A 13567-nucleotide genomic window follows, 5' to 3' on the forward strand; every position below is an offset into this window, starting at 1 on the left:
GCAGGTCACATCCTGCTTCTTTGGTGATCTGGGCAGGACTTGGGAACAATGGGCTTCCTCCTTCTCAGAAGTCTCCTGTTTTTATTGCCCTGCCTCTACTTCCTGTCTGGTTGACTCACCTATACTTTCTGCCTGGCCAATCAGCATTTATTTAAAACATGAATGACAGAATACAGACAATTCTCCTGCACCAGAGCACCAAGTCCTCTGGAACAGTGGTTCCAGGCAGCTTGCGGTACCATGTGATGGTTAGAAACAGCCTGAGTTCTCTACAAGAACAACAAATGTAAATACATCTTAAAGACAAGATTATGAGACAAGTATAAGAGAGTGAGAATCTCAGTTCTTGGGGAGCAAAGGGATAGGGGAAGGAGAGTTCAAGACCAGTATGGCTTACGTACTGAGTACCATCTCAGAACAAACCAGAAACAAGCAAAAACTCCAGACACAGCATCCTAGAGGCTGCTACATGAGGATTGCTACAAAGAGGGGGCTGCATTCATACTGGTAAAAGTAGTGATTGGATTTCAGTTTCTTTATTTAATGCTTATTCAGTTAATTTGCTTCTGCTTCTGAGCTTCTGAGCATACTTTATTTTATTTTAGAGAACATTTTTTTAATATTTATTTATTTATTATGTATACAATATTCTGTCTGTGTGTATCTCTGCAGGCCAGAAGAGGGCACCAGACCTCATTACAGATGGTTGTGAGCCACCATGTGGTTGCTGGGAATTGAACTCAGACCTTTGGAAGGGCAGGCAATGTTCTTAACCTCTGAGCCATCTCTCCAGCCCTTTTATTTTATTTTATTTTATTTTGGTTTTCCTAGATGTGGTTTCTCAGTATAACAACCCTGACTGTCCTGGAACTTGCTTTGTGTTGTTCACAGAGATCTGCCTGCCTCTGTGTCCCGAGTGCCAGGATTAAAGATAGGCGCCACCACGACTGGCTATAAGTATCTTTAAAAACACACGGTTTGTAAATTGATTTGCTGCCATTTCTATCTAATTTTGTTTTCTTATTTAGTTAAAGACAATGAGATTTAAAAACTGTGTCTCATAAAGCAATCCCATGTTGCTTTAAATTTACTGAAAATACTTATGACAAGAATAAGCAATTTCTGAGAATTTTGGGTATGTTTTTAAAAATGTTTAATTCCTATTGCTTAAGATGGAGCCCTTCTCATTGCGGTTTGTCGCGGCAAAGTGAGCGAGGGTCTGGATTTCTCAGATGATAATGCCCGTGCCGTCATAACAGTAGGAATTCCTTTCCCAAATGTGAAAGATCTTCAGGTAAGTCATAAAAGCCTTGAGGCGCTCCGTCCGTGTGCTTAATGTAGAGTTCCCTGTATGGTTTTCCTGAATCCTCTGGGGGATCTGAGTGAATGAGAGTGTTTTAGGAGGAAATCCCATTTTTAGCGTATTGTTTTGTTCAATAAAAGTGACTTTGAAAGTGAAGCCTCTGACCAGGAGCATCAGTATCACTTGTGAACTTGATGAACGCACAGCCACTTTCTTCTGGCCTCTATCAGAATCTTCTGAGTCATAGGGCGATGGTGGCGCATGCCTTTAATCCCAGCACTCAGGAGGCAGAGGCAGGGGGATCTCTGTGAGTTCGAGGCCAGCCTGGTCTACTAGAGCTAGTTCCAGGGCATGCTCCAAAGCCTGTCTCGAAAAACCAAACAAATAAAAGCAAACAGAATCTTCTGAGTCAGGAACAGGGCTATTGAGGCGCACAATTTGTGCATCATTAAAGCTCTTAGCAAGATACTCACAGGTCCCCCTGGGGATTCCAGAGTCCTTTCTTTTTTATCTAGCTCTCTAGTGCCCTGTTGTATCGATCGCCTGGCTTTAGCCATTCCAAATTCCTTCTAGTCTCTTCCACTTGAGTTCAGTAGGACTGCCGCATTGAGCTTGAACCTCAGTGGTCTGTACTGTAGGAAGAAAGCCACTCAGACAGGAAGTGAGAATAGTGGAGGTCACTAACTGATCCCTCGCTGTCCTGAACGAGTCTCGTGTTGTTTGGTGAAAGGATGGGACAAGTTCTCAGCACAAAGGAGATGTATTTGCACCAGAGGGACAAAGGGCAAGGAAAAAGAGGCAAAGACAGGAGGGAGACAGAGCTTGAGGGAAAAAAGGAACAAGGGTATGGGGAGAAGGATATTTGCCCCAAAGGGACAAAGGATTGCCTCTGGTTATAGAGGAGACAGCTGTAGCCCATAGGCCCATGGCAGTTTATAAAAGGAAAGGGGGAACCCCACTTTATGATAAGTTGGTTTGTTTTGATTGGGCATGTTAATTAAGACTTGCCAAAAGAGGAATTTTGATTGCTGGACTTCAAAAGATGGACATTGGTTGTCAACATCGGGAGAGAAAGTGCCAAATAAGGGAACAGACAAGGTGGCTGGCTTTAGGAATATAATCTAGCAGTTTGTAGCAAGGGGAGAAGGGTAAAAGACAAACCCTGTTGTTGCCGTGTTTGCTTGAGCCTGCTAGAGCCCTTCTTTTGGCATCTACGCCTTGAGAATGTTTGCTCTATTTTGCTGTGGCTCTAACTAGGAGAGTCATGCCTAAAGCAGCATCTAGACCAGGTGTTCTCAACCTGTGGATTGCTACTCCTTTGGCAAACCTCTATCTCCAAAAACAGTATGATTTACAGTTATGAAGTAGTATTACATTACAGAAATAATTTTGTGCTTAGGGGTTACCACAACATGAGGAGCTGCATTAAAGGGACACAGCATTAGGAAGATTGAGAATCACTGGTCCAGACCAAAAAAAGTTTTGTTTCATTATCAGTGTTTGCTTCCTGAGCTTTATTCTAACTTTATTCATCGCAGTAAGTGCTAAGTGGTGTATTAGGCTTCTCCAGAGAAACAGAACCAACTAAAAAATGAATGTAAATGGGCAGTGGTGGCGCACGCCTTTAGTCCCAGCACTCAGGAGGCAGAGGCAGGCAGTATCTGTGAGTTTCGAGGCCAGCCTGGTCTACAAGAGCTAATTCCAGGCTAGGCTCTAAATCTACAGAAAAACCCTGTCTCGAAAAACAAAACAAAAATGAACGTGCATGTGTGTGTTTGTATTTGTATACATGTAGGTACTTGCATGTGTCTATATTCATTCAGTTACAGGAGCTAGCTGAAAAGTTCAGCAAAAGCCAAATGCAAGCTGATTGCATGGCTCAGTTCAAGAAGCTGAAAGACTTAGAATCACAGGCATTGATGATGTAGCTCCATCCACGGTCAAAGGTCATCTCCCCCCCTCACCCAGGGACAGCCCTGGCAAGTTTCAGGGTCCCAAGGCCAAAGAACTTAAAATCTAACATCCAAAGTTAACTGTAGCAGAAAAATGTGTCAGCTTCAGAGGGGCAGCTAGAGAGCTTTCTCTCTTTGCCTTCATTTACTTCCCTGTGGCCCACAGCTGAACGTCTTCCTCACTGAGTTTGCTGACCCACAAACCAATACCGGGACATGCGGTCAGACCCAGAAGAAATGATTTCCTCAGCATCCCTTAGTCAAGTGGTCAAGTCAGCACCCAAAGTTAGCACCACAGCTGGCAGTAGCATCTCAGGGAGAGTTTTCTGTGTTTCCCACTGGCTTTTGAAGGTGCTAGCAAAGAGAGAACAAGACTTGGCACTTCCTAGCCACTGAGCTGGCCCACTGAGTATGATCTATACCCTTACTCATGGCATACAGCCAGCTAAGGTATCATGCCAAAATACAAGTTCTTTCAGTAGCATAGTTACCTTCGTTATTGTTAGTATGTTAGTAAGCACTATAAATTATATGTGCTACTTTTAATTCTCTAGTGTAGAACAGTTTGGGGTAACATTAACAATAAATAAATAATAGTTATTTCATCAGCTTTGAGTTTTCCAAAAATCTAAACTTATTCAGAATTTCTACATCCTCACAAGGGTATGTCATCCAGTGCCTCCTGATCTAATCCTTCTAGAGTTTGCTGGCCTTGACAACTTCTGTTGTCTGCAACTCCCAGTGTTACTTTGGCCAGCATGCTAGGCTGTGTCTGCTATTCTGAAATGGCTAGTGTTGCCCAGACAACTGTTGTGGGGTGGTGACATGTGCTTTGGTACACCTGCTGTTGGCCCACCGTTGTGGTTGCCTACTGATGTCTTGCCGCTTTACACTGGCCCTGCAGGGTTGTGTGGATGTGCTTTTGATAAATATGGACAACCTCTTTCCTCTCGTACACTGCATATTCTTCTAGCATCTTAAATGCATTCCCCCTTAAACAGATTCTTTCCATTTGTACTCATACTCTAAATCTACACATTCTTCACAAATGGAAAAGATGACAGATTTTATGGCTACTACTAGGCTACACTGAGTATTAATAGCTACAAAGTAGTGATGCCCAAAAGGTCTCATGTCAGACTTACAATACTCATTACATTTAAGAAGAGATAGTATCAAAAGATACTTTTCCTTTTCCCAAAAAGGTTTCAGAAATGTTTAACATTTAAGTATTTGTTATATTCTTTGCTTGTTTTTCAAAAATTCTTTAAGTTAAAAAATGTTTAGAAGAAAAATCCTTAATTTCTTTTTATTTTGTTCTGCCTTCAACAAATGTAATTTTGGGCCTGTTATACAGAACTTGGGTTGTTAATGCTTTCTTTCTCTGTTAGTCAGTCCTCCCGCTTTTGGGTGCCATAAGGTGGATATGCACATGTTTGTATGTGCCCGTGTCTGCATACACAGAAGCCACAGAAGACGTCAGGGGTCTTTTCTATCACTCTCTGACTTACTTGCTTGAGACAGGTCTCTCACTGAGCCTGAAGCTCACTGTTTTAGCTAGCTGACCCCAGAGCTCTAGGGATCCACCTGTCTCCTCGGCATTTAGATTTCAGGTATGTGTGGCCACACCTGGCTTTTTGTATGGTCGCTAGGCATTCCAACCCAGGTCTTCTTGCCTGCATAGCAAACGTTTTTACCCTCTCCCCAGCTCCAGTAGTATTTTCTTTTTCAGGAATATCAGATGTAAAGGAACGTATATTTCACATTGTCATATGTCTGGATCAGTCCTATATGACAAATCTAAACCTTAGAGACTTGAAGCAATAATTATTTATTATAGATCACACATTACAGAGTGTGACTGGCCAGCACCAGTTACTGAAAAATAATTATTTGTATACCACAATGGAGTATAAAAGAAATACAAAATTTTTATACTTTGGTGAAATCCAGTTAAACTACTTCCTGCTTTAGGAAGTTGCTAGCAAATCCAAAGTCATGAAAAGTTTGCCACAGATATTTTCTTTTGTTTTTTTTTATATAAATTTAAATTTAGGTGTATGACCCTTGGTGAATAGATTTTTATATTCAATACGAAATAAATTTCCAACTTCTTATATCAAATTGAGTCATTTGTAGACAGCAAATTGTGATAGAATTTTTTTCCCCCGATTCATCCTGCCAATCTCTGTCAATTACAAAGTTTAACCCGTTTGTATTTAACACAGTTCATAGTGAGGAAGAACTTACCATTGGCAATTTGTTTTCCGTGTCTTGTGCTTTTTGTTTTGTAGATCATTCACTCTTGCCCTTTTCGTGTTCAGTTGTTTTATATACACTAGAGACTGAATGTCCTATATCCAAAGGTATTTCCTATGTGCAGACTTTACTGTGAGTATCTCTCATCTGAAAATCTGAAGTGGTCTGAACACTGAAACTTCTTGGGCTCCATATTAGTCATCGTGTTTCAAACTTCAAGGATCCCAGCCTGTATTTTAATGTTTTCCTCCTTCCTTTTGTAGGTTTTAGTCTTTTTGTTAGTGTTTATGTTTAGAGTTATAACTACACAGAGATCCACCTGCCCCTGCCTTCCAGAGTGCTAGGATTAAAAGTGCATGTCACCACACCTGGCTATTACTTTTTAATTTGTTTTTTCTTCTAATTAAAATATAATTACATCATCTCCTTCTTCCAACCCCTCAAATGCCCCCTCCACTCCCTTTCAAATTCATGGCCTCATATTCTTTAATTATTATTGTTATATATGTACAAATAAGTATGCAAGTGTAACCTGAGTCTGTTTAATATTACTTGAACCTGTTTTAACAGGACTGGCCACTTAGGATTAGATAACTTACGTTTTTTGTTTTTGTTTTTTTAAAAACAGAGTCTAACTATGTAGGCTTGGCAGGCCAAGAACTCTCTATGTAGACCAGACTGCCCTAAAACTCAGAGGTCTGCCTACCTCTGCCTTCTGAGTGCCAGGATTAAGAACATGTGTCACCACACAGGCCCTTATTATTTCCTAATGCACACGCACAAGGGTCCATTCATTGTGTTGTTGCTGACTGTTCATGTCTATACTCTGCCAGGTGGTTTACACTGAAGATCATGGCTTACCTGGGTCTTCTCGGGATTCCATAGGCTGCATTCTCAGCTGTAGTTTGGGGTCCACTTTCAAGCTCATTCAGGTTCATTGAGTTCAGTGTCTTGTGTTTAGAGGGCTGAGAATTTTCAGAACTCAGGAGCCGCTTTAGTTTCTTGGAAACTGCTCCGAGCTGCTGCTATAGGGCTGTCTTGGAGGTCCTCTCCCAGCACATTGACCTTTCCTCAAGATCAGTAGGACACTTCCTTGTACTGTCAGCTCAGACAGGATCTTTTAATCTTGAGATGAACTTCCCTTCCTTTGCCATACAGCATCAAGTGAGTGGTTGTCCCGGAACCCATACTCCTCACTATAAGCTCGCCTGCTCTCTCAGGAGAACATATAGGTGTGACTCTTCACTTGTCCCCTAGAGTGCGTTCCCATACTCTTTTTTTCTATAAAAGGAAATAACAAGATCAATGATTCCCATAAACGCATCGCCCAAAACAGCTTCAAATTGCTGGACTTTAACCTAGAACTTCGCGGTTTTATAATACTGTTTGTCACACAGAATTGAATGGAAGCCATCTATAGGTAAAAAACAGTTTCTGTATTCTAATAGAAATGAAACAGATTAACCGCTGCATTATTTTCTGTCTTTCATTTGAATTCACATTTTTCAAAGTTGAGGTTCATGTCTGAGTTAGAAAAGTGATTTGAGTGAGAAAAAGAAGGCAATGACATTAATTTTATGGTACTAATTTTTAAGTTTAAGGAAGATTATGGAGGTAAAAAATTTAAACACAGCTTAAAATACTGGCCTGAGACTTTACAGTCTTGCTAGCAGAGCTTGGCTTTTAGAGAGACAGGAAAATGTATGTTAGAGCCAAAACTATGACTTCTTTGGCTGTGACAGGATTTCCTCTTCCCACCCTGGGGACTAGAAAGTAGAGGTAGGGAAATTTCATTTCGGAGCCAAGTGTGACTTGTTTAGTTCAAGTCATAATTTACTACTCATTCTTCAGGGACTTGGAAATAAAGAAACCCACTATGAAACGTTGATAATGGGCCACTCCGAAGGGTGAGCATTAAGCTAACTTTCCCGGTGAGGATTTTTTTTTTCATATCCACCTTTCCCAGATGCTTCTGATCTTTCTGTAAGAACATACTTAATCGTATAATAGTTTAAAAGAAAACTTTCTGCACACTAGACTGAAGTACATGAGGGGCGTGAGAGGGAACCCAGGCTTCTCTATGAGTAGAGGCTGGTAGGAAGCATAACTAAGAAAAACATGATTTTCTTTTAATGCAACTGAGTCACATATAACAAAGCTACCTTTTAAATGGGTATCTGAAACAAATTCACTACATAATTACAACTACAGAAATGGTAGCATTAAAATTCGGTCACCCGCATCACAAATTGGTGAGGTACATACAGATACGAGATTACAGCAAAACTATTCAGATTATAAAACTAGCCAGAATAATGTCTCAGCCTTCCTTTTTTACCTGTCCTGGGAGCACAGCACTACCCTTTTCTCCTGCAGATCTCAGTCTAGGAAGGAACAGTAACATGACAGTAAAAGCGGTCACGGTTGTGCTGAAGGAAGTCATAGGAACCGTGAGAATTACCGGTACAGCAGATCTTTATGGGTCGGGAAAGGCTTCCTGAGGAAGTGGTATTTAATCTGACACAGGAAAGAAGGGAAGAAGGTGTAGGTGAGCAGAATGGACAACAGGATCCTCAGGGGATACAGTCGCGAGAACTGTTTGGGGGAGCTGGGACAAACAGCCTGTGAACTCTCCTGGGAAGTCAACTCACCTAAGGCTCTGTATGGCAATTTCATGTTTTGGGATTGGATTCTGTATTTTGGGAAAACAGATCCTGGAACAGAGCCTAAAGTCAGAATCGAGTGGAGTTCTGGTTGTAGTGTAGCATCTGATAGAGAAACCCACCTGGACCAAACCCAGTAACAGCACGTGCTCCCCAGGGGGGTGGCCTGTGGAGAAATTTAAAGGACTGTAGTCTAAACATTTAGGATAGCATGGTTGGAAATGCTTAGGCCAAATGAGTTTAGTTTCAGTGACTTACACCTTACTCTTCAGAAAATCCCTTTCTAGTTTAAAAAGGGATGTGGGGGAGGGGATACCTTGGCCAAAAATATTAAAAAGCAGTTTATAAATATATCTTAAATTAAAAAACATAGTTTAAGTAAGCAACCGAAGTTGACCACTTGTGTATTTGCAATGGGCAGTAAAATTGGGAAAATACTACCCTTTGAAAGACAAATGAATCAAAGGAGAATCCATACAATAACTAGGTAAGTTGCTTTAGTGACTTCTCTCCCCTCCCCCTCAGTGCTAGAAATCAATCCCAGGATTTGCATGAGTTAGGCAAGCACTACCACAGAGCCACATCCCCAGGATCAATTGTCTGTGTTTTCCTTAAAGGGATGAAGACGAATAATGTTTGATATTGTGAAAAATTCTAAATTTGTTTTCTTTCTGGTGTTTTTGCAAACACAGGAGCTTTGTAAATTGATTTTGCTCTCAAACTAGGTCAGAGTCTTGGACTTATATGTCACCGTGGGCGCATGGGAGGTTGATTGGTTCTTGTGTTCACACTCATCTGTTGACACAACATAACTAACAACATCTCCTCAAGGGAAACTCAGGAACTGGTTTTTGACTTCTCAAAAAGTAAATGTAATTTTGTTCCTTAGAGGTGAATTTGAGTTATGAATTTTAACTATACAATGTTGGCCAAAAGACCAAGAGGCAGTGGGTTAATCACTTGGTTCACTCTGTCAGACTTCCTCTAGAGCTGTAGTTACAGGCATGTGGATGGGCTACAGTTATCATTCAAGCTTTCCCAGTAGACACATTTTAATGGATCAGATAATATAGGTTGTAATATGTGTCACTATTTACAATATTAGTCTTCCTACTGAATTTAATATTTTGATAAAAAACAGACGTGATACACTCCTACAATTCCAGAACTTGGGGACTGAAGCAGGAGGATCAAGTTCAAGGCCAAGCTAACCAATATGAGACCATCAGTAAATAAATACATAATAGCTTGGATCCTTGGAAATGGAAGGTGTAATGCATCTCCCATCTCCTGCCCTCACCTGCCAGATGTGACAGGGCAAAAGTGCATCCATGTTGCAAAAAGCTTCTTGTAGGCAAAATTTAGTTGCACACACTCTTTTACATATAACATGTATATCATGAATTAAAATGAGCAATCTACAATAGTAGCGTGTGTGCGTGCATGTGTCTCTCACTGACTGGCTAGACATGTCCAGATTCTTCCATTTCCGTCTCCCATAACTGAAATTACAGGCACTTGCCACCTGTCCTTTTTTGTGTGGTTGGTTTTGGTATTTGGTTTTATTTTGTTTTGGATGAAGGTACTGAGAATCCAAATTCAGGTCCCTTGCTCTACCCCCACCCCCGCCCCTTATTTCTGACTGGTCTCACTATGTAGGCACCTTAAACGTGGTGCCCTTTGTTTTGCATTTCTAGGGATGTAACCTAACCCACGTGCAAGTGCTCGTCCACTGAGTGTTACTCACAACATCCATGTTTTTCCCATAAGGAACAGGGATTTTGCTATGTTGCCAATGCTACCCTTGAAGTCATAACCATCCTGCCTCAGCCTTCCAAGTAGACAGAATCGTAACTTCGTGGCACATACCCAGCCTTCTCCCTCATCTTTGTACCATGCATTTCCTTACAGTTTTCTCTGCTAGTCCCTCAAACTCCAGTTCCATCAGCACATCTGTGCTTTTACTGGCTTATTTTTTAGAAGAGGCTCTGAGGGTGTTTGAACTTCCTCTTCTCTGTGTAATCATTTATTTTCTATGTGGGATTTGGAATGAGATCTACTTTAATGTAACTGAAGTTGAAGTTTTTGAAGAACAGGGGAAGAGAGTGGTTTTGGTTTTGTTTTTTTAACTTTGTAAAGCTCAAAGTCTCTATTACTTTTCTCTAAAGCATTAGTTTTCAAACTGCTCTGGTTCTGTATGTCCTTTTCCATACTCACATGTCCACATGTTAGGAGCTTTGCGTAGTGCATTACTGACAGTAATAGAAAATGATAGCTCTTAAAAGTAATATGTTCACTTTTTAAAGACATTCTTTTCAGGGTTTTGGTCTCTAAAAGTTTTATGTTTTTATTTATTGTGTGTATAATTGTGCATGTATGTGCACACCATGGCACATGTGTGGAGGTCAGGGCAACTTTCGAAAGTTGACTCTTACCTTCTGTCTTGTTTCTGCTGCAATGCTATGCCGTGTATTCTGGGTTGCTGGCCTCCGGTGTCCCTACCTCCCATCTCACTGTGAGAATGCTGGGATTACAGATGCAAGCCGCTGCATCCAACCTTTTATGAGTCCCTGGGCGCAAAGCTGGGTTGTCAGGCTTGAATGGCTAATTATTCTACCCACTGAGTGTTAGCTCCAGCTTCTTATTTTAGAAGATAATTTGGGTATAATAGGGGTCTAGACAGCAACAATGCCCTACTTCATTAACACCTGGACTGTAGAGCTCATAAATTGAGTGTTAACATTTTAGGAGTGTGTGTGTGTGTGTGTGTGTGTGTGTGTGTATATATATATATATATATATATATATATATATATATATATATATATATATAGTGTGTGTGTGTGTGTGTGTGATGGGAAGCAGGAGTGTACCATGTCCTACTGCATATCTTGAACTCAGGATCCTTCTGCTAGTCTCTAGACTTAGGGGATTATAGGCGTGAACCCGATGCTGCTGGCTCCAGAGGTTTCCAGTATTCATTTGATACAGTTTTTCTTACATTTATTATCTCTTCTTGCTTGTGTTCTTAAACATTTGATCTTGTCAAATGTGATTCTGTGTTTGGTCTGTTGTCACTGGAACCCCCACAGGGTCATTCTGTCCTTTGCCGTATCATATGGCATTCACAAAGCCCTTTCCCTAAGAGAGCCTGTTGTGAACATAAGCAAACATAGGTCTCTGTAGCACGCTGGATGAAATACTGCTCCTTCCCCTTAGCGAAGCCTCTTAGCAGTGCCTCATTCTTTTTTTTTATTTAATTTATTTATTTATTAAAGATTTCTGTCTCTTCCCCGCCACTGCCTCCCATTTCCCTCCCCCTCCCCCGATCTACTTTTCTCACATAAGATAATATTTCATTTTGCATAGCTGTGATTGCTAGGTTTTTCTCCACCGGTTGTGTGACTTTTACAAGAGAAACACTAGAATGTAAAATACTTGAATGAAACAGTGTTTAAATTAATACAGGCGTAACCGTGCACTCATTCTCAAGTGTCTCTCCATTTCCATATTTTAGGTAACTGCTCTCAAAACCAAATCATAGATTTCAAAGTGACCAGAAAGTATTAGAAAGCATATTAAAGAGTGTTTATGTAAGCCATAATTTCTCGGAACATTTGTGATCAATTGCAGAAGAAAAAGATGTTCCAAAACTGAACAGTGTTCCCTATATAGTCTGCCGATGTACCTTTTTCATTGTTTTTTTATCCATGCAACACAACCTTTGTTAACATTTTTAACAAATTCAGCTATTACTGAATCTTGTAATTTCTAAACTTAAATTGGGGGCAAATGGCTTTTGTGCAGAGTAATGTCATCATTGCCCCCCTGGGAATGCAGACTGCATCACTAATAGCCACTCCTCAGACGGAGGACCAGGTGCAGGGTTGACTCTTTCTGAATGTTGTCATCAGAAAGAGTGTGACTGTCTTCCAGCTGCTTGCCTGCGAAGATGAGTCCCTGCTGGGGGGAGTGAAGGATGCCCTCTTTTGCTGGATCTTAACCTTCACATTCTCCATAACACTGGGCTCCACCTCTAGGGGGCTGGTCTTGTGAGTCAGGGTCTTCATGAGGGTTTACAGATGTGATGAAACTACAAACTGCCAAGTGCCTAGAAACACCTTGACAGAAAAACCGCGGAACTGGACAAACTCGTCACTTCATTGTTTCGTTTTGTTTTGTTTTATGAAAGTGCCATAAACTAAAGAAATTTATAAGTCACCTGAAATTTTATACACATTCATTAGTATAGTTAAATAACCAGATGTTAAAACCCTAATTTGGGTTGAAGAACCTAAGGCAATGACTATATAACCTACATAATCCTATGCCTTTTTTCATGTTCATGTAGCAGTGAATTACAATTGACTGTAAAGTCCACAAAATATCTATACTGGGTTTTAGAAAATGTGAGAAAAATAAAAGCTTAAACCCATTTACTCCCTTCTCCCCTTTCATTGCTGGATGTGGAGCCTAGGGCCTCACACACACCCTTGGGCAAGTGCACTCATCCCCAAATAGAGCCCCAGCCCCCTTCCTCCATCCTTTCCTTTCTAGACTGGCCTTGAACTTGGAATCTTCCTGGGCTAGCCTCCTGAATAGCCGGGATTACTGCTGGCCTGCACCACCAGTCCCTTCGCCAGCTCACTCTCAGTATATGCTGCTTTCTGCTTCATGCTCATTGTCCTTTTATTCAGTCAGCGTCTGAGGTAAGGTTGGCAGAAGCCATTTCCTCTTTTTTATAGGAGAGGAACCTCAGAAAAGAAGCTTGTGGGAGCGCTGTGGTTACTCACAGTCTGCAGGCCGTGTGTGTGCCTTGCAGCTCTGCTTCCCTCCGAACAGATGATCACTTGAGAGGTGGCACTTTCAGAGATGATCACTGGAGCATTCGCGTGTCCATCCAAGCTGTATCTCAACACGATAGCCTTACTAAATTGCCATGATGCCTAGGACTCATAAAGTTTTAAACTAAGTCCTTTCCAAAATAGGCATATTACAGTTTTCATCATGACCTAAAGAATTAACTGTTTTCCTTTTAATAGGAAAATATTAATTTCCTCTTTTGCCCTGTGCTCTTACTTGACAAATTGTTTGGATAATGAAAAACTAAGATCTCGTGTCCATTCCAACTGAGATATTTCTGTGCCATGATTGTTAAAGGATTTACTTGGGAGTGCCCAATTAAATATTCTGAGGAGTAGCCATAGCTAAGTTGCTTTAAGTAATGGTGGTGCCTGTGTAGAGAACAGAAGATACCTGACTTCTCCCCGATCTCTTTTTTGGGATTAAACCTAGAGCCTTGTTTGTGCTGGACAACATCTTTCCCTGAGCCTCAGCCCAGCTGTTTCTTAAATGTCAAATGTCCTGGTATGTTTTTCAACAGCTACAAT

The 13567-nt window shown here is 41.0% G+C and overlaps 1 protein-coding gene across 1 annotated transcript in view; it reads left to right on the plus strand.

Moving 5' to 3' along the window:
- Window positions 1-13567, plus strand: part of Brip1 (BRCA1 interacting DNA helicase 1) — a 124562-nt gene that overhangs the window by 81878 nt on the left and 29117 nt on the right. The window contains 1 exon segment of the mRNA XM_075991226.1: window positions 1173-1294. Coding sequence (XP_075847341.1) covers window positions 1173-1294 — 122 coding nt within the window.

The sequence above is a fragment of the Microtus pennsylvanicus genome, chromosome 11, assembly GCF_037038515.1.
Source record: "Microtus pennsylvanicus isolate mMicPen1 chromosome 11, mMicPen1.hap1, whole genome shotgun sequence".
Taxonomy (NCBI): domain Eukaryota; kingdom Metazoa; phylum Chordata; class Mammalia; order Rodentia; family Cricetidae; genus Microtus; species Microtus pennsylvanicus.